The sequence below is a fragment of the Pelecanus crispus genome, chromosome 6 (genome assembly GCF_030463565.1).
Source record: "Pelecanus crispus isolate bPelCri1 chromosome 6, bPelCri1.pri, whole genome shotgun sequence".
Taxonomy (NCBI): Eukaryota; Metazoa; Chordata; class Aves; order Pelecaniformes; family Pelecanidae; genus Pelecanus; species Pelecanus crispus.
The window spans coordinates 13,554,052-13,581,198 of NC_134648.1; the positions used below are offsets into that span (position 1 = coordinate 13,554,052).

Here is a 27,147-nt window from a genome sequence, read left to right on the forward strand (position 1 = left end):
AATGTTAAACCATTTGACCTGTCATGCTTTATCCATTCATGAATAAAAAGAAATAAATGACATTACTTTCCATGAAAAGGAATACATTTTCTACAAGTAAGTTTTTCTGACATAAGGTTTAATTGGTAGCTGAAGTAGACTGGACCACTTTGCAGACATTCCCACAGAGGACATGCAAGCAATTTAGTTTTAACTCCAAGGCAAGGGCCTTTATTAGGGAAGCACTGAGCTGACATCTGCTTTTGAAACCATTAGTGTAACTTGCTAGATACCGCCATTCAAGCTCTGAATTTCTCCTGCAGATTCAATTTGATTTTCGTATTACATACTACAACATTACACACAGTTTTTTTTTTTAAATTAAAAATCTGCTCTTTAATTTCCCATTCTAAAACAGAAAACCTAAGTCATGTAGAGACTAAAAACTAAGTAATTGTAGAGACTACCTAATGAATTTTGGTAGTACATTTTATTAACACTATCAGGAGAAAATATGTACAAAGATTTCTCAAACACTTCTCCAATCGTTCTTAGAAATTTGCATTTAGTTCAAGTTATGAAGCCACTTTTGAGAAAAAACAGTCTAAATGTAGAAGAAAATTACTTGTATCAATGCACTTAAGCAGACTGGAGTAAGTACAGCTATTGTTTGATGGACAACTATCTTAATTTTACATACCAATCCTTCACACATTAAACATCTTCCTATGTCACCAGAAAGTCTTACCAAATGCTGTGTCATTTCTACTGCAATTGGGGTAACTTCTTCACTATATTCACAGATCATCTTCTGAATCACATTAGTAAGATCATCATTTTCAGTCTCTCTTATAATATGAAGTAAAGCTTGCATTACAGGTCTAATGAATGGTGTAATATATTCTTTAGCTGTAAAACAAGTGGAAATATTTGAATTGACATTCTTACAAAACTGCAGTATAAGAAAGTCAATATATGCTTTATTAATATCTAGTGCTTCTGCATTAACATGCCAAAACCATGGGTAGTATAAATCATTATAGCAATACCAACATTCAGAACAATTTTTTTAATAAAACTGTATACCAAGAGGATCACAACTGAAGTATGAAAACCAGAGTTCTACAGTCTTTATGGAATGCAAGATTACTCATCAATGCACATTTTAATTCAACAGGAATGGGTACACATGCATTTTTGTCAAATTAGCCAAAGTATTTGATATAGAATTTATGTTTGCTTTGTGGCTTTTATGCCAGCTTCAGAAATACTAAGCAATGTAAAGCCTGCCAGGATAAAGACATTGTTTTAAAAAAAAAATAAATTTTGACATGAATGAATGTTTGCCGAGCCAGATATGCTTATATTGCCACTGTATTTCTGATTCAATGATTAGGTGCTGTAAAACTGGGTTTATTGTACCATGAAATTACAATAATGCTATTTATAAAAAATTTTAAATTTTCCAGCTGGAAAATTGCTGAAATTCTAACTGATTACAAATTATAATTGCAAGAAGTAAATTAACACCAGGAAAGAAGAGAACAAGTCTCCCTGAACAATGCAATATTAATGACTATTCCATTAAAGTTTGCTGTAGCTTTAAGAAAAGAGGGCTACCTTTCTCTTGATTACTGATCAGAACTTGAAGTGCTATTGCAGCTTCCACTTTCACAGGCATTTCCCTATCATCTATCAGACACCGTCTTGTAAGTTCTAAGGCTGTCTGGAGATTCTGGTCGCTCTTAAATTTGACTTCACAAAAATAATGAAGAACCCAACAAGCCTGAAAAAAAGACATTGAACAAATTCAGAGTTACAAAACCTACAAACAGGATTATCGACTACTCGTATACTCATTATCTACACAAATTATTGAATCTGAAGTACAATTACTGTTGAATAAAGATACTGTAAAACTTCGTAACAGCTGAAGATGTTTGAGAGTGTGGAGGCTGGTCAGTGGGAGGCTTGTCTTTCAGACATCACTAGACCAGTACTATGATCTCAAGTTCATCTTTGGCCACAGGTTTTGTGTGAGCAGTACAGTCTAAATGCAAAACACAAATAGACTATACCACCAGACACAGATGGAAGACTATGCACACAATTCTGCAGCCATTTTAAAACTACACAGCAGCTATCTATAATCACACGTAAAGACTGATACTAATCTCTGAAATAAGCATACAATTTCTTACAGAAAAGGTGCAGAATGGAGGGCATCTGTTAGAGAGAAAAATTTAAAGAATATTCCTAAACTCTTCAGCTGGAAGAGACAGTGTATCTTAACAGTAAATCTTACAGCTTCTTACCCGTGCTCTCATGTAACCCAGCTCACTGCTGAAGAGAGGGAACACATGATTCTGCAACATATATTCCATCTGATCTTTATATATCTTTTTCTGTCAGAATATGAATAGAAACACATCAGTTTAAAACTTTATATAAAAATGCATTTCTAATCCATTAAAAAAGTCACATATGAAAGTGTGAACAGCATACAAAACCCTCAGGCTTTTAACTTCCCCCTTTATTTAAGTCCATTAAGCAACAATGAAATCCTGTATTAGTAATTAAATGTGGATCCTACATGGACTTTTATAATTTTCAGTCAAAATAGTGACACTTTTTTCCTGTCATTTTTTGACTCCTAGAGACACCTTTTGCTTGGCAGTAGAGTACTCTGGTATCAAAAGCAAAAGTGGTCAGGGAAACTTCAGAGCCATGGTCCAAATACAAGTCCATGCCCTGCATCTTTTTTGCTACCCTTCTAATTGAGCAAGATTGCTAATTTCACTTTTTTTCTTCTCTTCTATACACAGAAAAGGTCTCATTAAATCAACAGTCTCTCACTGGATGGATGTTTTTTTCCCTTCCTTCCACAAAAAAAGGGAATGTAGTTAAGTGTAGTGCAAGAAATGGTGTAGCAATTCTTACTAGAAGCAGGGAACTTAAAACAATAATCTGAGCTTGAACATGATCTAATAAAACTTCTGTAATTAAGCTGACAACAAAACCAAAACAACTAAGTTCAACAGCTTTAAAAAAACCTGGCAGTGGCTCAAAAACATGTAAACTCAAAGAGCTAGTCTCATTTCTTCTAAGACACTATAAGTTAAAGAAAGGAAAGGGGGGGGGGGTGGGGGGGAAGAACCGAAAGAACCACCAGAATTGTTCTGCTTACTTTTAGGAGAATTTCAGCCAAAGAACCGATCATATGTAAAGCACCATCTTTCTTACGCGGGTCAGCATTTGGCTCCGTGAGGATCTGATAACAAAAGCCCATTGTCTTCTGCAAGACCTATATTACATGTAAGGTTAGTCAAAGTGTTTCAATCAATCGTCTCAGGTACCATTCTCAGTGCTCCGAGATGCTTAACTCTCTAATAATCTGCTCCAAGTCTGGAATTTGGATAATGTTTTATGTCTTTATCATAAACACACAACATTCTTGATAGATAGGTCCTAGGGGAATTGGCAAATACAAAAATCACAAATAGAACAGGGCAAAATAAATTTGAGAGAAATGACAAATTTTAGTGTACTATGATATGACAGACCAGAAAAGTAAAACTTCTATTAGTAGTTTCAGTAAACACTAAATCTAGCTCACATTTTATTTAAGTAAAATGCTTGAATAGCTTACCTCTTTCCTTTTACTACATGATGTAAACAATAATGTCTGAGCAGCAGTTGTTGGAGAAATGAAGTCTTCAAATACATCTATTAAGTAAACATATAACAGCTAGATTTTGGTCCTTTACTACAGTTAATGATCCTAATGTAATCCAGTGATTTAATATGAAATAAAAGAGCAACAATTTTCCTTTTTTTTCAGGTGGTTAATCATGCTTTCTTACTACAGATATTCCAAGATGAAACAACAGTAACACATAGTTGGAGATTCCCAATACATGTATTTTACCTTTTTCATAATCACTGGCTCTACATGTCTAATTTGAAATCGTACGTCTTCCTTATTTTTAAGATAAATCTTTTGTACCAGTAGAAGCAGACACTGTGGTCAATTTTTGACATACATGTTATTTGCTGTACAGGCAAGCACACATAATTGATTGAGCTAAAAATGCTCAGTTTATTATTTCTCAGCAGAAGAGGATTATCACAGCCTTGTATAATACCTGTACTGTTTACAGGTCTTCCTCTGACCTGAGGGACAAGAAACTCCCAAACCCATCAAGATTCCTTGTTCTAGCCACATAAAAGTCCTAGTGGGGGGAATAATTTGTTCAGGAAGTCTGAAGTATCTTCTTTCTTCCCCATCCCGAAAGGACTGCATAGACTTACAGTAAACCCCAACAACAAAACAGCAAGCCACAGGAGGTGAAAATAGGCAAGTCTGGAATGCTAGGCTTACTTCATAATGTTTCATTTACCATTACAGTAAATCTGTTCTGAACTGTGCCACGTGTAAAATTCTTTAAGATTGTAAAAACTCCAGGGCCTGAAATATTACCTGTTGTAAACCATAAACTTATAATAACATTAAACTTAAGTAATTACTGTTAACAAGACCCAGACTGTTTGACTTGTAACAAAAACTTTGTAACTGTCAAAATTAGCTACTTTTTCAACTGCAGAAACACCTGTGTCATTGTTGACTGTCATATGTTACCCGTCATTTCCACCAGTATATCCAAAAGTTAACTATATGAAGTTATATTATTTGGATAATACAAACTGGTTTTCACTTTTTTTTTCTTCTTTTAAATATTAAGGCCATCTCTATTTTCACAAAAACTATAAAAATCACATCTTTGTGTGAAGTTATATTTTAACATGAGTAGATTTCAAATTCTCACCAAATTTCATGCGAATATATTCATACGGATCTTCTTGCCAAAGCTCTTCATCAGCATCTGTATAGCACATCAATGGAAAAATAACATCTTGGATAATTCCCTGCAATAAAAAAAAAGTTGAAAACAGGCTAGCACTATTAAATCAATCTCTATATTCTGTCCAGTTTTTCACAGATTTTGTCCATCCCATCACTTCTCATATAAAACGGTAACATTCTAAAACTATTTGAAATAGTGGATTTTATGTGCAACCTTACAAAAAAGAAATCTTTTAACTTAAGGTAGAGCTACAGTACAGTGCAAGCTGTTAGATTTGCTTTGGATAACAGTATGTGGAGGTGATTAAACACCATAATTTCAGTAATTAACACCATCTCCAAATTTGTTGTGTTGCTGTGTTACACTGTAATCCTTAATATATTAAAGCACATAGGACTGGCAGCAAAAAAAGCAATTAGCTAGCTTTGCTCTTGTATCAAGATAACCTTCAAACAGCCTTAAACTCTTTCCACCAGCAATTTATAACAGAGGTCCCTAAAAGTTGAATTCTAGCAAGTACTGTACAACAGACTGACTAATGTACTACTGAGTCATCTAAGTATTAAACCCCCAAAATGGTTTACTTGAATATGAGGTTTCAAATTCTTCCAGGTGACTGCATGTGACACTCCTTGATTGATGTAATTCAGTGTCTGCTGCAGAACTCTAGGAGCCATGTACTGCTTTTCCTTGTATTGATACAACACCTTCAGCAACACCTAGAAAAATCAGATCTCATCAATAGCTTATACTGAGCACAGACCATTTTAACCAGAAGAATTCTACCCTCCCTCACAATCCTACATAAGAACCCCTCCAAATCCAACAAAAAAGCCTGTTTATTCATTAGACTAAAATGGGTACTGACTAATCCTTCTACTAAATGTCAGTGTTAATTTTGTAAGGCAATTTGCAGCTCATATCAGGTGCTGCACGTCTTTTAAAAATACAATCCTTTAATAAGACAAAACATACATGCTAATTCATCACCAACATAGCCCAGGGGACCTTTCCCTCTGAGGTTTGTTGTTCCATCTTGCCACTCTTTGGGGGCAGAAATTCATGCCCAAACACTGTATTGGTAAAATACTCTATGCTCATGCAGTCTACTGATCCTTGCCTATATGCAGCTTACAGCAATGACACTGTATGAAGAAGGTATGTGTATGAAAAACGATGAACCAGCCTCTCCCCTTGGCTTTCTGGCCTCAATTCTTCTTCTGAGGTGGCATTCAGAACTATTCACAGGGATTTATGTTTGTTAAAGTCCATGGCTCTCCACAAATACATGAAATGGACACAGGACCATTACTAGTAATTAAATTCCAGCTCACTGGAGAGTTTTGTATTGGTAATGTAAGGGGATTTCCTTGTAGCCCAATGCAGGTCAGTGGCAACACTGCACCTTCAAGAGCAGCAGCACCAACTGGAGAGAAATGACAAAGCCCATTTCCAGGGTTTCATTTAATTCTTCACATAAAACAACAATATTTAAAAAAAAAAAAAAAAAGCAAAACTGAAGGAACTGAAAAGATATCTATCAATCTGTAATATCACCAAGAAAACATTTTGGGAAAATGAGATTCATTATTTTGAAAAATAATTCCATTAATAACATTAATTACATAAGCACTGAAGCATTTCTCCCAAAGGAGATGCCTTGCACTTGAGTTTAAAGAGGATGCATTCATTCACCATGAAATTCATAGCTTTACAAACAGTTTTATGCTCTAGATGCATTATCAGTCCTCAAAGTTTAACTGCTCATGTTTAAAAGCCTCCTGGACTTAAGAAAGAAATTACTGGTTGTTACCCTCACCTGAGTACAAGGCTTTGGTGGCATTGGATACTGACTTAGGATAGGATAGGAAAAAAGAGCAAATGTTCAGAGTTGCAGCTCCTTCAAGGATTATCAAGTAATACATATGTCAAAATTCCTTTTTAGTCTCTTGTGAACTAACTGAAAGAGAAAATGATTCTCTGCAAAAACAATACCTTAAGTGACAGATGTTTGTAACTTCCAAAATCAGTAAAACATGAGTACATGGTAAGACTAACATGCTTCTTGAAGTTAGAACAATTAAGAAAAATGTTAATGATTAAAAAAAGTCTAACAAACTGGTAGCAAAATTGATTAAACACCTAAACAGCTCTGCAACATATTTTACTTCCTTGATGGTACGCCTTAAATACAGTCTTTCCAGAAGCAATTGGGAAACTAATGAAGACTGAGATTTCTTGCGGTTTTACACAAGTACATGACATTCTAAAGACTGGCTTCTGTTATAAATTTCAACACAAGCAACAAAGAAATGACCATCACTGTATTAAGATCATATACTGAACTTTTATGATGCATGGATCCGAGACAGGCTCCATTGCCTAAGTCGCACCATAGTGGCAGCTCAGGAAAGATTGAAAAAAATACCAATTAGGGGTTCTTTGTTCTAGGCAAAAGTAGTAATCCTGGGTCTTCAGCAAACTAGAACTTAATATGGTAATACAATCTTCTCTGTGGAAAAGCTTATCCAAGAAGGTCCAGTTGTGTATCTGAATTTTAGAAAGATCTGAAGTTTCAGAGAGAGAGAGAGATTCTCCAATGTAACAGGAGAGCACACAAAAAAGGCTAAATTCATCAATAATCAATGAAGGGATGGGGAACAGTCTTCGGAAATGAAGACAAAGCTGAGGCCTAACAAATGGTCTTTGCAGCCACGCTACTTAGGACAAGTGTTTTGGTCCTCTCCTTTCACAAATCTAAGCAGTTTCATGATTCAGATGCAGTAAGTAAAGAAATGAGAAAGATTAAGAAAAGGTTTAAGAATTGCAGTGAGGAAAAGCAGGATGTGGGATGGAGGCTCCAGGGGCAAATAAAAAAAATTCTGCAACTGTGCCAAGGAACAACCAGGCAGTAGGGTTCAACCAGGGCTTAGTTCTGGCTCATCGCATCTTTCAAAATGAGAAATCTCTTGAGCAAAACAGCTGCTAACACAAGGGATAAGAATCAAGGTACTCCAGCTAGGCAGCTCAGCCTGTTTTGGCCAAGCTTAAGAAAGTTTAGCTATAACTAATGCTGAATGTACTGTTGGGTTTGGTGTTTTTTGGTTTGGTGTTTTGGGTTTTTGGGGGGGAGGGTGCCCAGGGGGAATATTGGTGACATGCACATGTGTTGTGGTTTAACTTAGCAGGCAGCTGAACAGCACACAGCTGTTCACTTATTCTCCCCCTTCCCCCATAGGACAGGGGAGAGAACTGGGGGGAGAGGGGGAAAGGAAAAAAAAGGAAAATTCACAGGTTGAGATAAAGACAGTTTAATAGGACAGAAAAGGAAGGGAAAAGAATAATAAAAACTAATAAAACTAAAATTAAAATAATAGCAGCAACAGAACATACACAATAAGTGATGCACAATGCGATTGCTCACCACCCACCAACCAATGCCCAGCCAGTTCCCGAGCAGCAGTTCTCCCCCCGCCAACCCCACCCCCCCAATTTATGTACTGAACATGATGTCACAGGGTATGGAATATCCCTCTGACCAGTTTGGGTCAGCTGTCCTGGCTGTGCCCCCTCCCAGCTTCTCGCTGGTAGTGCATGAGAAGCTGAAAAGTCCTTGACTACTGTAAGCACTACTTAGCAACAACTAAAACATCAGTGTGCTATCAGCATTATTCTCATACTAAATCCAAAACACAGCACTATGCCAGCTACTAGGGAAAAAAAAAAATTAACTCTATCCCAGACAAAACCAGGACAACACGACAAAAAGATCTAGAGTCAATAAAAAGAATAATCAATGAGAAGTAATTATGAGAGTAATATTAGCAGTATGTTTCAAGTTTATACTTGAACAACCTGTAATCCCATACCGTGTATTTATCTACCTCTCCCTTAGTAAAAGCGTGCGTACAGTCTGGAGAGTAAAGAGAACTCAGTGAAGTGTACTATCAGAATTTGTATTCTTCAGTATTTCACAGATTTCCAATTTTTGTAAAGAAATACACCCTGTTCAAAAATATTCCGTAACATGTATCTTAAGGATTCAATTTCATGAGCATATATCCAAGATTTATCTTCTGCACAGAAATAGAGGACAGCACCTTAAAAATAATCTGTATTTCTAAACAAGTTACATTACTGTATAAGAAGAAACTGTAAGCATTTTAAAGTCTTGCTTTTTAGCAATTTTCTTTAAAGATTTGAATTCTTGGTGTTTCCTAGACGCAGTAACAGTAAGGATCAAATGTGATTCAAAGAAAATGTAAATCAAAACCACAAAGTATTTTGTTGAACTGTTTAAATTTATCTTTTCAAAGACTTCTTTTGCCCAAACTTCATTTTATGTTGGAAGTGCAAAGCAACCAGTAAGGTCTTAAAGAACATGTAATAATTACCTGTCTGATGTCATCTACAGGTGACAGATAAGCACCACAGAAGGTGGCGCTGACACCACTTGTCTGAGCAGTATGTTGGGATATATTTCCCAACACTCAATGTGACAAATGTTCTTTCCCCTTTCAATACTTCAGATGACCTTCAAAAAACATGTATTAAGGAGGTACTTTCCCTACTTCTCCTCTTTTAAAGTTCTGTAAATCATTGTAATTTCATTAGGAATGAAAACTAAGAAAACTAAAACTAAACTAAGAACTGTTCTTCTCCTTATTACAATAAAGGCTTTGAATAAAACATTCTGCTCCCTGAGATTTTCATAAATTCATAGTCTGTTTACATTTACAACCTACTCACCTTACTATAAACAGATTTATGAGCCAATACAAGGAAATTTTACAAAAACTACTTGAATATTTTTATAAACAAACTTGTTTCAAAACAACAGAGAGAAGTCAGCAGTACAGCCAGGAGCTGAGAATCAGATCCAAAAATCTCCCAATATTAATGGGAATTTTCTTGCTACTTCAGAAAGTTCAAATTACTGACTTCAAGCACATGCACTATAAGAGAGGCAGATGACAATTCTTGCCCCACCGATCTATTCTGTCCCTTCAGGGAAACCTGTAGGTTGCTGCCATGTGGTAGGACTATCTGAATCATGAAGTTACTCCAATAAAGGTAAATCAAGGATAGTTTGGCATAACATTAATACATTCAGGTTAGAAACTGCTATAGCCCAGAAGATGCTTTGGGTATAACAGACCCTGCAGAAGTGGCAACCCCCAGACAGGGAGATGAGTGGAAAGTGACCATCAGACTTACCTGTTTGTAAGCGAGCCTCTACTTCATCAGGCTTTTGCAGAAGGCTAGAAAGCTTAGTATTTACTGACTTTGAGTCAAAGAACAACTACATCAGAGTTAAAAGGTAGGTAAGAAGGTCAGTTACACCGCATATTTTACCTATCTCTTCCAGAAAAAGTGATAGCATTTATCTGAAGCTTATTGGAGGGCTTGTTGTATGAGAGCATTTACTCTATTTACAGATTATCAATGCTGCATAGGCTATTTTCAGTGGATTGTCCTACGTGGCAAATTAGTAGCTTTTTAAATCATTCTTTTCTTTTAAGCCACAGACATCAGTGCTTTCCATACCAATGTGCTTAAAAAAAAACCAATTGTGAATACCAAAAAAAGCCTTTTCAGAAAATAATTAAATAAGAAATCACTACTAACTCTAAACTTATCCTAATACCCGCCCCCCATTCAGTGTTCTTACTTGCTGAACACCAACAGCGAACGCCTTCAGGAACACTTCAGCAAACTCATTGTACTCCTTCGAAACATTACCAGGGCTTCCATACCTAGAATTAGAAGTGAGTATGCACATTCAAGGGTGCAGCAATATTATTGACTTGAATATTTGGGTTTTTTTAAATAATAATGGAAGAGAAAATACCTCTCAAAAAGTCTAGCTAAGATATGCAAAGCCCACTTCTTGCATTTCCACCAAGGCAACTCAGGTCTGTCATCTTCATCAACTTGAAGGGTTTCCTTTAGAAGGGGGGGAAAAAAAATATTATTTACCACTATTCACAAAGAGTTCAAATTATGTATTTTGAACAACTATATAGCATATTTTGCTTTTAAGCTGCCACTTGCACAGCATATCTAAAAATAAATCCCATGATACATGCTGCATAAATGGTCAACAAATTCTTGAAACAAGAAGCCAAAATAAGTTGTGCTATAATTTGAAAACAACAGAACTCCCATACAAGCAGCATATTTTCAAAATTTGTCTACTCTGTTTAAAACACCCTATTAGCTTAAAAATTTATTTTCTTGGCATCTATTGAGAAAAAAGAGTGCAGAAATAAAAAGTTAAACTTTTTAACATTCTGATGAATTAAAAATATTTAAGCTTAAGTAAGACATAAATAGCCAAAAGCCACTTACAGCTGGTACATCCCTATCGACAACAGTCTTCAGGATTTCTATCCATTCAGTCAGATTTTGCTGATTTATCAACTCCAAAGGTAATGTGTACTTATTTAAAAAAAAAAGGACAAAATAAATTTATTATAAAGCAATTTAAATATAATGTTACTTTCACAGTTCGAATTTTAGCTCTTTCAAACCTTTGTCTACACTTAGCTACCATGAAAGATTAGCAAATGACTCAGAAAACCAGGCTAAAGAACTTAACACAACCTAGTCTATATCCTCAAAGGTGCTAGAGGTCTTTACTCCAATTCATTTGACTTACACAATGCTAAGACAGTACTTAAATGGATGTTACACTAATTTACAGCATATTAACAGTTTCATTCCAAACTGCTGCATTTACACTGGTAAATCCATGTATGCTGGCCTCTACAGTCTGTCATTAGAAAACTGATTTTCTAATTGGTTTTCTAGCAAACACTCTACCTTAGAGGATGGCATGCATAAGTTCTATCTAATGCCAACCAGGAATAGCACTGTACAAAAGTAAAAGTACAGCACAATCAAGCATACCAAAAACCTGTGATTCATACCACATACCATGTACTCTAATACTGTTAATATTTCTGTCATTTACTATGTTAAGGAAAAGCATAATGCTTTAAATTAAACTACTGATCAAGTATATACAAAGTTTATTTTTTACCTGGACAAGGGCATAAAATATTTTGAAGATCTGTTTCTGGATGAGGACAGACTGATCAGATGGATCACTCAAGAGCTGAATGAAACTGTCCTTCAGAACTGGTAGAAAATGTTGCATTGCAGCTATCAAAGGACTCCGTTCCTCCGGTTTCTTGTACCTTTAGATAAGAACAAACTAGTTTTGTAGATCTTTCAGGTAGCTTTTGAATTTTAAAAGTCCACCTTTCCCCAGTGTAGACACAAGTAGGTTATATTACAGTTCGTAACAACGTATGATTTTAAAAAACCCCTAGCCATTTCTTGTTACAGAATTTGAAATAAAGCTATAGCCAGACAACATTACAGTTAAAGGGCATGTTAGAAAACCGCTGAGCGTCCATTATTCCACTATATATCCACATTAGTTTTCTGCTGGTAATGCACTCCTGCCAACTTACTCACTTTGAATACTACATCACGTTCAGCCACACCATTACTATAGTGAAAAGCAATCAGAGCACTGCAAAAACTGCAAGCAAAAGGTACATATTTGTTGCCGAGAATGGCAGATACTAGGCTAGTCAGTAAAATTCCAGAAAGACATTTATCAGAGTTCACAATTTATGAAAATATTTCCTGAAGCTAGATGACTTCACTGACATTGAAGACAGTAAACTGTGAAGTCTCTCACAGGTCACCATTGATGTCTTCCACATCTTACCATGTTATTTGCCCAAATCTTAACAATTTGGTAGAGAATGTAGGCTTCAAGGCTATGTGGCGGAGTCTGAGCAGGCTTCCATTGCAGCCCCCCTTGAAATAGTGCCTCAGACCTTCCCATGCTGGTGACAGTCCACCAGTTTGCCTATGCTGAAAACAAGGCTCCATTTCCTTTCTCAAAACATTTCGAAATTCCTGAAAGGAAATCAAGCTGCATTTTGAAATCTTCCCCCCAATTTTCAACTTACAAAGAAGAAAGTCCTTATTGACTCAAGAGTTATCACAGTAGAATAGACTTGTCCATACCAGTGATGACAATAAGCCAAAGTAAAGTATCACTTTAAGACTGTACAGCTTTATTTTTTGATTAAGCTATTAATACTATAATACTCTTGGACTCCTGTGGGAGATTTCTGGGTTGGGTGATTGGGTTTTGGTTTGGTTTTTTAATACATTTTTTGGTAGACTTTTCACTAATATTAAATACCAATGCTCAGCCTCTTAAACAGTGCCAATTTGCAGACATATAAGATAAAGTCTACTCAATCTGCTGCCAGATGGCATGTTCTGTAAAAACTACTACAGAACACTGAGCTGCAAAATCCTGTTCAATAATATAGTTTCCATGTATTTTCTGAAATAGAAACCTAAATGTAAGGATTATATGTTGCTCAGGAAAACTAAGTTTCTGATTTCCACAAAAGACACAATTGAAAAAGACCAGAAAAAAATGACTATGCAAAGAGCAGCCATTTGATCTTGCTGGCTGGATTTGGGGGGGGAAAGTTGAAAAGCCCCAAGATATTTACCTTCCACATTAAGAAAACAAAACAAAACAAAAAATCAATAGCTAAATATTCCTACAACTCAGGCAGTAAAAACTGGATCAAAGTCATAACATTATGCAGATTTTCCAAAAAACCCCCTAAGTAATTTAACAAATTTTACAGAGACCTGCTTGCACCCATGTTGTTATGCAATGAAATGTGCATATTCCTACATGATTTATGAAACAGACCCTTGTTGACTTCACCAGAAAGCTAAACAAGTATGACCAGTTGCTGGCCTCAGCTAAAGTGTTCGATCAACTAAGATTACGAACACACCTGTTACTTTAGTCACACAATGACTGTGCTCATACCAAAATTCTTCCCTAAACAAGGATTGCTCTAATCACCAATGAATACTTCATGGTTTATACCTCACAGATCTCTGCTGTATATTTGGTTAAAGATGTTTAAATTGAAAATCAAGTGAGAAATTAGTTTATTTCCCTTTCCTAGCAGGACTTGCAATTTTCCACCACCGAAACAACTCCAACATGGGATTACAAAGGTCTTTACAGCATTCCTGTAAAAAATTATTTCTGAAAAAAACTAATATTCACCTGGTTTACACTAATTTACATAAAATTCATGTAATTATACAGTGAAATTTTTCAATGCAACATTTTAAATCAAGCACCCAAAACAAAAGTGTTATGCATGACAGTGCTTTGGAAGAGTAAGCTGTGGATTCTATCAGTTCCACTACAATTCCCTGACTCCAGGATTGTACTTTTTTCTGACCCAGCTCCAACAAGCTTCCTACATGCCAGCAGCAGCATCTAAGCTCCACATAACGTCTCAAAGGGCAACCTCAACTTTAAAGCTCTAAGCATAATACCAGATACAGAGCAAAGGACAATCACCTGTGTTCTAGCCCAATGCTTTGCATATAGGAGAACAGTGGGTTTCCATAAAGATTTCCTATGATGGGTTGGATGAGGCTATCAAAATGACCATACCAAAGTCAGTCAATTAATTCTGAACTTCCTAACATTCGAGACGTCACACTTTGCAACTTTTATATGTTTACGGTTACTGATACCTAGAGTACAAATTGTTTAAGAGTCTAAACCTGGTTTAAATAAATAATAATTTTCTGAAGAAGTCATGATTTTGAGCAGACTTTCTTACTGCTACCAATCTGTAAAAAACAACTACCAAATTAAGGCTTTAAAACACCCTCTTTTTTCTGATCCCAAACCTTTAACAAAGGCAGTTTTTCTGTAATATCTTAGTGGAGAAGATACATGAGCCAACAACTGCAGAGCGAATATTCAAGAGTATTTTCTAAAATTAGATTTCTATCACCTTTGCACAATCCCACAAGCAATTCTACATGGTTACAATATACATACAGAATAGAAAAAATACACACGAATATACTAATTCTGCTGGTTTATATGGTAAAAAAAAAAAAAAAACCACAAAACTTACTCATAGTTTTTCACAAGTTGATAAAGACAAAGAAGAATTCCAAGCCAACAAGCACTGTTGTCAGACTGAAGATAAAATCCAATTTTCTCCACAACTGCAGTCCAGCGACTAGGATAATCATGCTTGATAATATGGTGAATGCAAGTAGTAAGCTGTACTCTAGAAATCAAATGCACAATGATTAAATAAGTTACTACTATTAATTTAATAATATTGTCATGGTGTTGAAACAGCTAATATTGCCCAAACTTAGACTTATTTCAAGTTTTGTTTAGAAAGTTTAGGTTCTGTACTTTCTGCTTAATGTTATCCATTTGAGGAACTTTAAATTTCTACATGCCGCACAAGCTGAAAACTCTTTTTCCATCTACATTAGTTCTATGCCTAGGATACACAGTGTACGACAATGATGCTTAGCACACAGGTGATCTTAGTCATGAAAAAAAAAAAACCAAACCACCAAAAAACCCCAACAGTCAGGAACCACAGCCAATTCATAAACAGGTTAAAACTGCATACCTAATCAGCTCAGGAGAGTGAATAATGGCTTCTACAATATTCTCACGAATACAGTGTCTATCTTCTTCTGGGATGGAGTAAGGTGGAATCTCTCCTGGTGCAGTTTCACGATCTGGCCAATACTGGGTTATCATATTTTTCAGGTAGATAACCCCTGTGAGACAAAAGTGGCAAATCAGGTGATAGCCATTCCAAGAACAAAACAAACGCACATTTTGCAAACAAATCTATTTTAGAACACAACTGATTGAAATGACTAATTCACTGACCATTTCTGAGTAGGCAAATAAAAATACATAAACCATGCAAATTATTAACCTAATAATTTACTAGGTTGATACTCTTTTACCCATTTATTGCAATGTCTGTGTTTCACTTCTGTAAAGAATGTGTTTTCATATAAAAACACTAAACTTATTGCTTTTATCTATGCTACAGCTAAGTAGTTGTGCAACATTGTAGCAACACAATTCTGAAAAACCCTTTATAATTATTTTCTCAGTATTTTCATTAAAACAAAGCTAATCAATACTAATGACTATCTAAAACATCCCTTGTAAGTAAAAAAAAAAAATCTAATTAAGTTTGTGATACAGGAGTGAATGCTAAAGAGAAACAGAGCTCCTTTATACCAAGGTTATGGGCCACAGCACTTTGTAGCAATCAGGCTGCTGGCACAAATGCCTACATTTACCATTTGACAACCAAATCCAAACTGCTTATGTGGCAGAATACAGATTACAGCACTTGGAAAGAAAAGGACTTACAAAATGCAACAGGAAATCTCAAATGACAAACTAGTAACAAAGTTAATAGTAATCTAATTGTATGTAAAAATCCGTAAAGCAACTTCTCTTCCCAAATTTCAGATGCACCTTCTGAAGATTCAGAAGCCAAAGGGTTTCTGAAAGGACCTGCAAAGGTAAGAAACACCCAGCAGATATGTACTATTACAAGACTGAAGTGAGGCAGACTTCAATCTGTCCTCAGTGGGATTTATCATGTCACTAATTGGTTTGCAAAACATGCACTGTTTGTAAGCTACGCGTTGTATGAGCTGTCTCCACTCTCTACAGACTACTTTGGGTTTTAATTGGCTTACACTGAGGGTGAATTTTCACAGGTTGTTTTCAAACCTCCCCCTTTTTTTGCATGTTCTACATGTTAAGCAGTAACTGAATGGTACCCCCAAGCAGTAAGATAAAAATGCAAGTTAGGCTTATGCTACAATTTAGAATAGTCTACTACGTGGAAGATTCAGTTAAGTGATCAAGATCACACTTCCTGAACTGTCAGAAAAATCACTGAAATACCATACTAGAAACGTCTAACAAGTAATCATGGAAGCTTTAAGGTGATGTATAGAGTTGCTAATATTCAGTATCCAATTTTACAGATGGCTCATGTGCAAATCAGCAGGGTTCCAAAAGACGGAATTTGTTTTCTTCCACTTAAAACGTTTAGAAACACTAGCATTACTAGTGCAAGGTTAAATTACCTCCATGGACCAAGCGTACTAGCATCATAAACCATCTTCCCAAAGACCATTATTCTCTAGAGATAAAGAGAGCAATCACTGAAGAGCCAGCCACCTTCTTTGCCTTCCCTATTCAGTGTATGGTGCCAGACATAGTTCATAACAACTATAATTCGAGCAACTCCCAACTTTTGAGTATTTGAGATTAAAACCATTAGAATTCTTTAACAGTATCTGCATATGTGCCTGTGTGTATGGACTATTAAAGTAGATACAATGAAAAAAGATCTGAAAACTTGCCTGCCTGTCTCACTGGTAAATCCAGTTGCTCGGACATAGTGATCTGAAGCAGAGTTGAAACAAAGTTCACTGACTTATGAGCCTGTAGAGGGGAAAAAAAAAAAACAACTATTATTTAGTCATAGTTTGTTAAGTTTTAGAATACTCACGTTAGGTTTTACAATATCTTTATAATGATGTAATGCAATCAATAGAATGCCAGCTATTCAGACAGTTTCACAGTAGTCAGCTAATCAACCAAAGCATTCCAACGTTTCAGGCTCGCTGTATTCTGAAGACAGCATGGGGGAGGAAAAACCCTACCGTTTAAGGTAATAAGAGTTGAAGAAATCATTAAACAGGCTTCAGGAATCAGCCTTTTACAGTCACCAAACATGTTCTTCATTCAGAACAAATACTTACTTGAAAGAAGAATATCTAAATAGCCAGAGAAAGCCAGTGCAGCAAGTATACAGTGACCTTTAACAAGGTACGAATTCATTATATAATAATCTAAGAAACAGATGGCGACTATGTTGTTTTAAAACTAAGCCCAGCCTTAAGCAAGCCTGTCCAACTCATAGTTCATCTTTCTAAAAAAACAGCTTCAAGTGACCATTTATGCATTACTACAGCAACTGCCACAGCATACCTACACAACAGCAAACCAACAGTAGGGAGACCTAAATGGACTGACATCAGCAGAGTAACAACTCCGCAAGGATTTGCAAAAGTTCACTTAGAAAACAAAACATGTTTTTTCTTACAAAAATGAGAAATGTCATTGGTACACTAAATGCTATATTGTATTTTCAATACGAGGAAACTAACCTTAACGTTATTATAGCATCCTTTACCTACCTTTCCTAAGCATCAAAAACTTGAGACATTAAATGAATTCCCTGGGAAAAGTGAATTGTAAGCCTTAACAACTAACTCTACTTTTTATCAATGGAAAACAATTTTCCTCAAGGTCAAGACTCAACAGACATGAGGTGCAGTGAGAGAAATCCCTATTTTACAAAAGGAAAAAAAAAACAACAAACCACAAGGGTGGCCAAGGTCTGCAACCACAGAAGGTGTCCACAGAGGCTGTGGGACCTCATCCTTTGAGATATTCAGAACTCAACTGGACAAGCCCTGACCTACCTCATCTAACTTCGAAACAGCTTTGCTTCAGAGGGCTGGACCAGATGATCCGCAGAGGTTCCTTCTAACCTAATTACTCCATGATTCAAACTGCCAAGATATACTTCTGCTTTACCTTCACTGACATTACAATATTGTTTCATACACCCTTTGCAGCACTTCTATCAAAGACAACTGCATAGATCTACATAACTTAGCCTGTTAAACTCTTAGGGAAACAGATCTTACCTACTTGTTACTCAGTTTATTACTCCCTATATAAAGCATATAAATTAATACTTCAAAAAAACACTGAAATTGCATTATTCATATATAAAAAACAAACTATCGTCTCAGTTACTGCAGCAAAGCAAATTAATATCAAGAGAAACAATCAGAAATTATCTTTCTATTCCTTTAGTAGGACCAAAAGCTCTTCTGACAGTATGAAATTATGTCAACATTCCTAAGTTTGTAACACTACCCAGCTCACTCCTACAGCACCAGGTTCTTCTCTCCAATTTTAACTTTCCCTAGCAAACGTCTCCTATGCATTCTAATATAAACAAGTGTAAAAGGGACAGCCTGCGACATGATATTTGTTCGTGCATTTGTACTAAGATTTGATTAGTGTAGCTTATTTTCTATTTCCTGTTACTTAAAACTGATTTTAAATGAAGAATTAACTTAAGAATCTCCCAAAAATGTTAAAATGTTGTTGTACATATTCATCCTGTGCACTAAAGATCTACAGCCTATAGAAAACCCAAAGAAGCAACACTCGCATCTGGTCCAGCTGAAATGCTTATTTGTAGAGTGCGTTTTGATGAATTGGGAGTAACTGACACTGCAATACGAGCACTCATCTTTCTGACCCACCTCCCTCTGTTATCCCCAAAGTCCTGGAGAAGCAGATACACTTTCAAATGAAAAAAGTATTTGTTTTCAATTGTCAAGTAATGGTTGAATAAATACATTTAAAATAAAATTTACTTGTTGGTAATAATTTCTACTACAGCTCCAGGTCCGTTAAGTCCCTTCTTTTCCTAAGAAACATTAATAGACACACCTCTCCTGCAACACATACCAAATGACATTAGACCCTAATTCAGCACAGTATTCAATTATATGCCTAACATTAATGTCAGTGGAAGTACTCCTGTACTGAAACGTGTTATTATGAACTTGCTGAAGAAAGCTTTCAGTTTCAATAACCTTTGACTCACCTACGAATAAGGCCATACTACAGTCTGCATAAAATGGACTTAAAAGTGCAAACTGATGTCTTTCCACAATGACTATGATAAACTTAACACCTACCTTTTCAATAGCGAAAATTTGCAGTGTATTTCACGTTTGGAAATCAAAAAGCATTTAATCTTTGATTTTTAAAAATGAAGGATTACCTTCCCTTTTTCATGATAAATGACAACTATCCTTTTCATAAAAACTATCCATTTCAATAAAAACTACGGAAATTGCTTAAGAATTATCAAGGAACTAATGGGAATAACAAACCCAATTGAATACAAAAATGGTGTATCTTAAAAGCAAAAAGCAACAAAAAATAGACAGCAGTGTACAAAACCGCCACACACTGAAATTTAATAGAATACCAAAGAATTATCTTTTCTTCCACAAAAAAGAACAGGACTGAGCCTATGCCTGTAGCAAGCTACAGAAGCTCCCTAGAAATGTCAATTATATTAGTATGTGGGATTAACACATTTTCACTGGATTCATCAAACCATAACAAGTTTTAAAGGATAGGACCAAAACATCTATACCATTATCTTGTTTTTTTTTAAATCTTACAAGTATCATCCTTATTAACATCTCAAGCATCAGACACCAACCAACCATGAGGATGAGCTACTTTATCACCTTTAGTGATTCAAAGCAGAAATTCAGACTAGAAATAGTTTGTGCTTTTAATACAAGGTAGCTTAAGTAAAACACAAAGCCTCCTCTTAATCCATTCAGTTCATACCTAATTTCACACAGAGCTACATTAACACTTCTATGCATTCTATACGGAACATAAAGGACTTCTAAACTCTTTGCAATAACCCCCTTCCCATGCCACTGAAAGGAAGGTGATTCCAGAGAAACTGAAGTGTGGAGAGGAGTAAAGACAGCTACACAACGGCACGTGTGTACTGAATGGTCAAACAGAACACCAGGTACTACAATAACCTGTCACTTGCTCCCTTGTTTTGCTTTACTATTAAAAGGAACATCCGATGTTTTATTGGCACCGGAAAAAAACGGCTAAACTTAAAGTAAGACACCACATAGGTGCCGATTTTGTACCTACGACATTAAAAAATTCTGAACACACATCCATTTCACCTATTTTAATCTTCAGTATTTCCATCTGCAAAGATGGCTGCCTCTCAGGACATCATGTTCCTCTCACTGACAGCACTGCTAAAGAAAACCAACCAAACAAAAAACCCCACACCTCTTCTAGGTACGTATTCTATACAAATACTAGCTTTTGGGTTTAGTGCATGCAATTAGCCAGAATACTTCACTATACAAAAGGTGAGCTGCAAACAAAGATTCATTAAAGGTCTACCAGGGAACTATGTGAATGTAGAGGATTCTGCTGGCCCACACGCCCCAGCCTCCAGAAGAATCGGGTGCACTGATGCCACTTCAGTGAAAGCCACTGGCAAGTAGTGTCATTCTACACAGAAGTGCCATGGCTCCAGCATGTGAGAATTAAAATCAGGATTTCACGATGGATGCTATTGCATACTCTAAACTGTGTGGAGAATAGAAGCAACTTCTATGACTTTAAAGCTACCATCTGTAAAACTTTGTCTTTTATTCTCTTGCTCCTTGTTCACAAATACCCTTTTAAAATAAATATTAAATTTAGAGAACTACAATGATAACTGAAAAAAGAAAGGCTCTGTCACATTCAGAGTCTGTTTCCCAACATGTAACTCAATATTTTAAAAAAACAAAACCAAAACTGATCTCAAGTCCTTCCCCCTTACAAATCCTCCAACATGCAGTGTCACTGGTATGACTTTGTTGTCTAAGAGCCAAAGAATTCAGGGACTTTTCCCAAGAGCAATCTTTGCTATGCAGCCTCGCTAGCTGAGGAATGTATTCTATCAGACCACAAACGTTGCACCACTGTCTGTTAATATCAATCACTGTTCCAGAACATACAAGCTTTTCGCATATTTCATTGCAGTTTTTCCTAGCAGAGTTGGTTTGTTAGCCATGTGCTAAAACACACTTTTGAGAAAAGTGTCATGCCAGCTACATAATCTGAAATATAAATGAAGTTTGAAGTTAACATTAGAGAGACCAGTTCATGACACATGAATTACCAACAGTTAATTATAATACAGAAAATCACTTTTTCCCCAGTAATGATACTCACTAAAGTCAGTTACAAATAATTCTAATATTAAAGATTAATGTATCTTACATAAAGCCTACATGCCACTAAATGATAAAAACAAGAAGCTTCATATCAGGTAAAAAGACCTCTGTGCATTCCTCTTAGACATTAAGAATTTAACATACCATAACGGACACAATACTATAGGTACCTCCTTTACTGTTACCAAAAAAGCAAACCAGAACGGTAATACTTAGTATATGTTACTGAACTAGAACCCTAGGTTATTTATATAGTTATTCAAAGTAGCACACATTTAAATAAAGGCTGCAATTGATTTTTAAAGGAGCTGAAAAAATACGAATTCAACGCTTCTCCCCCATTCCAATTTTGAAAAAAATCTACATGCAATTTTTGATCTAGACCATAACAGGACTAGGTGAACACAACTATTACACTGAGATGAAACAGTTTCTTTGTTTCTACAGAAAGGTAAGGTCAGGAACTGTTAGGCCATGCTGAATCAGCCAATTGCCCTGTAGCACTCTTTCAATTCTTTTTTAAGAACTCAGCAGGTGTGGAAGTCATTCTGACCTCAGGTTTTTACAAGCTAGTTCTACCACCTCTTATGCGGCTACAATGTATATGTAAATCCAGTTTAAGGTTCACAAAAAATACATACACGCTTATCAGATCTTCCGAACATCCTTGATGCTCATTTTATCAGAATACTGTCTGCAAGTTCTGAAGCCTATTTGCTCTTCTGTTCACAGAGGAAAAATGAATGTACTCTTAGAAAAGGCTAGCTAAGCACACACAGTAACTATTTGCTAAGTCATGAGAAAGTGGCAAGTCACCCTGTCTGCTAGCATTTTACCTTGTACTGGTTAACATGCATCAAGAATGTAACTTTTTCCTAATGAATACAAAGCTCCCTTGGTTCCTTACTGCCCCCAAGGGGATTTCTGGTGTTGGACCAGCCTTGATACATAAAATTTAAAACCATCCTTTCCCAAAGTATCTCTCACCTAGCACACGCCAAAATATATAGATGGAAGATCAGGGAAGTGAAAATAATCAAGTACTTTTAGTAACATTCATACTAACAAGCTTAAGAGAGAACCATGATCTGATCATCAGAGCCAGGAAACTCATGCTCTGTTCTTGTTCTTACACCACAATATATAGCCGTATACATGAAGACCACGTTAACAAAGGTTAAAAAAAATATTAAAGATGGGGGTAACACTATAAATACCTACCCCAAAGTATCCTAAACATAGCACGTCAGCATTTGGAAGTTCCTGGGTGAAAGGCACCACGTAATAAGCAGCTTGCTTTTTCCCCTTTGACAACCTTTCACTCCAAAGCTCCCAGTAGTTAAGAGTCCAATCATTTAATTGAATCATTCCATCGTTCTGACATTTGTACCTATTAAGCAGGCAATGAAAGCCACTGAACTAGGCCCTATGGTGTTCTGTTAAACCGATGGTGTGCTATGGTGACTAGTCAACAGCTAAAGTGTTTTTCCTTCTCCTGTCACTTTTATTAGAACATGAAAAAGCTTAAACGTAACTTCTGAAAGGCACTTTTTCAGTAGAGCAACAGAATAACATTTTCCTAAACAAACTCTGTTAAGTTTTGACTTAAAAAAATTATGACTTATTGTGGATTGTTTTGTGTTTTTTTGTGTTTTTTGGTTTTTTGGGTTTTTTTTTTTTTACATTCTCAGACAAAAAAAAATTATGACTTATTGTGGATTTTTTTTTTTTTTTTTAACATTCTCAGACAAAAATTAGGTTGTTAGTCTAAAAAGATGTCTTAATAGCTCATAGGTGCTGAGGTTAATCTCAGGTACTTACAAGACATACATAACAGTTAGGTTATAAATTCCCTGGAATTACAAAGAAGAAACCTGCAAGCAAAGTATTATATAGCAACTGCACCTTTATAAATATGTTGATATTAAAAGATGAAACAACACTGTGTATTATTTTCAGAGTATCATTCCACAGCTGCATAGTTAAAAATATCTATTTTCATCATCATTTCTAGGAAACACTTTATACATGCAGTACAAAGACTGTTTCAAAAGGTAACCACGTCTTCTTGCTGCTTTCCAGTAGCTTACTTGAAGAGTCTGGTTCTAAGTCCTGGTAAAACACAGCCTTTCCCTGTAAAACAGGGACAGAGATGGGCAAACACCTCAGGATACATCACCAGCTGGAGATTACATGAGAAGCTGTCAGACGCAAGAGCTACTGGTATCATTCCCTATAACTTATTTTCACAGTGAGGGAAGTGAAGCCGAAGAGACTGGGATACCTGCTTTTTTTTTTTTTTTTTTTTTTTAGCATATCTCAACTCTAAAAGTTCTCAAAGCACTTTATGTGCAAGCAATACAACCTGATAAAACTTAGTGAAAGAAATAAAGCATACAACAATTTATGACTTAGCCAAGGTCAAAGGGAAAATAACAAAGCCTGGACAAACCAAGAATCATATGCCCCATCTCCCTTCTCCAGTCAGTGGAAACTTTGTTGATTATGATGAAGACACATCTAGATACTTAACTCTTCCATTAATTAGGAATATCAATTATTGACAGAAGCACATTCTTCTCTGATAAGGTAAAGTGACCATTCTACCGAAAACCAGTCTCATCAGCTCAACAGAGGCACTTCAGACAAATTAAAGGTAAATTAAAAGGTCAATCAAGGACTACTATTAAGTTTAAATTATAAAAAACACTTGTGTGTGCCTGGCCACGTGCAAGAACAGCGTTCGCTGCCGTATGATTTCATCTTTACAGAGAAAGAGACCCCCATACCTGAAACAAAATATTACCTGGTAACACAATTGCCCTAACAGTTAAGAAATTTAGATCAGCATCCTGCAAGCAAATCCATAACCGACTTCACTAAATGTATGCAAAACCAAGACCATGCATGTGACTAAAACTACACGTATGTACGAGTGCTTGCAGATTTAGGGTTTAACAAATATTTTTGTCACAAAAGGTCTGTGAAAGATCAGTGAGGCTACCTTTCCAATACTAAAGAATTCTTACGCACTGGTTCAATAGTGTCTGGTGTTTTTAAAGGGGCACAGATATTTGGATCTTATACCAATTTAATACTTGTGTAGTACATGACAGACCATGATGTTTCGATTCAAAACTGAACAAAAGCCAGTTGCTGGTGAGCATGATCCTTCACGCAAGAGAGTTAGCCATTTGCTGAAGACCCCGACTGGCAGAGAACATAATTTCCTGCACGTTCAGCAACTCAATACCTGCAGAAAATAGCTAAAATAGATGTCAAGCAAGTTACTATATATAGATATTGACATGCACAGAACACAAAAAATTGCATTTTGGAGCCAGCTTAAGATTTCATATATATATATTACTGTCTTTATGGCCAACTACAATATTTTCCCTTTTGTTTAATTAAGAAACACTAAAATACTTTTTACCAAAGTATATGGAAAAGATAGCCAATTGCTTTATACACACCTCAATTAAACATTGAGTAGTTTTACAGCTATCTATTGCAAATGTACCTAATATTTATCTGCCATTCACTTATTAAATGACATGCAGGAATTCAGCCTAATTACATTTTTTATAATATGAGAAGCTATACCTTTAGTTTTTGAAAGTTTCTCTACCGCCAGCAGAACATTTGGCCCACCTTTATCCGAGCTCTGCTGAACATCTGTTGCATTAAATGTATTTTGTTGGGCCTAAAGTCTGCTTAAGAGCAACAAAGAAAAACATCTGTGGAAAAGGCCAACTAAGGGCACCACAAGAGCTGCCACACAGGCTTGTCCTTCACCTCCTCCATCAAGCTATCACCTTTTTTCCGAGTCAAACAGTAGAACACCTTTTTTTCAAAATGTCTAAGACTCCCGTGGCTGCATCTCATCAATAAAGAAAAGTTTTCACCTACCGGGTGGAGTTATGTGGAACAAAAATACAACCTCCTTCCAAAACTGAAACCTGTGGAACTAGGATCCACTGGATTTGTTGTATCCCAATATGACACATGAATGTAGTCTAAGCTGATGACATATCTGGGTCGGAAACCCCATCTTCCCCCGTCTCTTGAACACGTGTCAATACTACACCCAAAAAGCACACCAACCCTGAAAACGCTGCCAAACCCAGAGTCCAAAGGATTTGTACGAACACCAAATAACGCCAGGCTATCAGATTTATTTCTGAACTCAGCCCAGGCCACTCTTACGCTAATAGGCTGCACTACTTATAAAGTGATGGGGGTCTTGCTACCTCCTTTCCCGTTGACAAATTACTGCCTTCCACATCCAAAGTCTGCCCTTAGACAGTCCTAGGCAGGACTGGGTCCAGCCTCTGAGCCACCGGGGGCCTGTGCCACCGACGACTTTAAACACCCCTCTACGGAGTACCCATTCCCCGACTGAGCAGGAAGACAATGGAGGTAATCTGTTACCGACAGAAAAGGCAACGGGAGCCTCCTCCCCAGCGCCGACCGCTTTCTGCCGCTAACCCTCCCCCCCCACACACACCGCCTTGAGCAGCCCCGCCCGGTACGGCATGGCCCGGCCTGGCCCCGGCCGGAGGCCCCGCTGCCATGTGCCGGGGACAATGCGAGTCGGGCGGCCGGGCCCGGCCTGCAGCCGCCGTGACACCAGGCGGGGCCCTGCGGCGGGAAGGGGCCGAGGGCGCGGGGAGACGGGGCTGAGGGAGCGGGGGGTCACCCCCCGCTCCCTCAGCCCCGTCTCCCCGCGCCCTCGGCCCCTTCCCGCCGCCCGCGCCGGGCCTGCCCCGCTTCCCCCTCACACTGGCCTGCCCCGGCCCCGCCGCCCGCGCCGCCGTCCCCCCCACTTTCCAGTATCGCAGCGGCCGCGGCCCCGGCCCAGGCCCCGTCGGCGCCCTCACCTCGTTAAGCTGCCTCTCGGCGGCTTCCCGCAACGCCGGATCCATGGTACCCCGCAGGGCCTCGATGATGGTGTTGGGGTCCATGGTGGCGGCGGCGGGGGGAAGAGGAGGAGGCGGAGGGCAGGGGCCGGGGCCGCGCCGCGCCGTGCGCACATGGACCCGCCGCCTCGCAGCGGCCGCCGGCGCGAAAGGAAGGGAAAGCGCCAAAGGCCCGGATAGAGCTGCCCCCCGCCGCCGCCAGGGAGCGGCGCCCCTTCCGCCGCCCGCGCCCCGCCTCCGCGCCGCGGGGCGCCACGGGACCTGTAGTCGAACGGCCGCCCCAACGGGCGCCGCCGCGCGCCCAACCGCCGCCCGCCCAACCGCCGCCCGCCCCGCCAAACCGAAGCGGCGGCCGGCCGGCGCACTTGTAGCGGGGCCGCGCCGTCGCTGCCGCCCCCGCACGCTGAGGGGAGGGACGGAGAGGGGTCCGCCGCTCGGCTCCCCCACCGCGTGAGGGCTCGGTGCCCGGCCCGCCACCTCGGGGGGCGTGTTGTGTTCGGGGCTGGCCCGGGGAGAGGGCCTGAAGGCGACCTCGGCCTTGCGGTAGGCGCCGCTGGCTGCGGGGCGCT

At 37.9% G+C, this 27,147-nt stretch overlaps 1 protein-coding gene and 1 non-coding gene across 3 annotated transcripts in view; both read right to left on the minus strand.

Annotated features, from left to right (window-relative positions):
- IPO7 (importin 7) overlaps positions 1 to 26,646 on the minus strand; it is a 40,628-nt gene extending 13,982 nt beyond the window's left edge. For both annotated transcript variants that reach the window (XM_075711842.1, XM_075711843.1), the window contains exons 1-15: positions 26,540 to 26,646; positions 17,145 to 17,226; positions 15,368 to 15,521; positions 14,849 to 15,007; positions 11,890 to 12,046; positions 11,196 to 11,285; positions 10,696 to 10,790; positions 10,516 to 10,600; positions 5,429 to 5,563; positions 4,806 to 4,905; positions 3,629 to 3,705; positions 3,167 to 3,283; positions 2,295 to 2,384; positions 1,600 to 1,765; positions 728 to 888 (exon numbers count right to left, since the gene is read on the minus strand). In XM_075711842.1, coding sequence (XP_075567957.1) covers positions 728 to 888; positions 1,600 to 1,765; positions 2,295 to 2,384; positions 3,167 to 3,283; positions 3,629 to 3,705; positions 4,806 to 4,905; positions 5,429 to 5,563; positions 10,516 to 10,600; positions 10,696 to 10,790; positions 11,196 to 11,285; positions 11,890 to 12,046; positions 14,849 to 15,007; positions 15,368 to 15,521; positions 17,145 to 17,226; positions 26,540 to 26,623 — 1,752 coding nt within the window. In that variant the 5' untranslated portion in view covers positions 26,624 to 26,646. The remainder of the gene's footprint in view (positions 1 to 727; positions 889 to 1,599; positions 1,766 to 2,294; positions 2,385 to 3,166; positions 3,284 to 3,628; positions 3,706 to 4,805; positions 4,906 to 5,428; positions 5,564 to 10,515; positions 10,601 to 10,695; positions 10,791 to 11,195; positions 11,286 to 11,889; positions 12,047 to 14,848; positions 15,008 to 15,367; positions 15,522 to 17,144; positions 17,227 to 26,539) is intronic.
- LOC142593872 (small nucleolar RNA SNORA23) lies at positions 1,914 to 2,095 on the minus strand. Its single transcript, XR_012831170.1, has one exon. It is a non-coding gene; the product is annotated as a small nucleolar RNA SNORA23 (small nucleolar RNA).
- Positions 26,647 to 27,147: the final 501 nt, after the last annotated feature.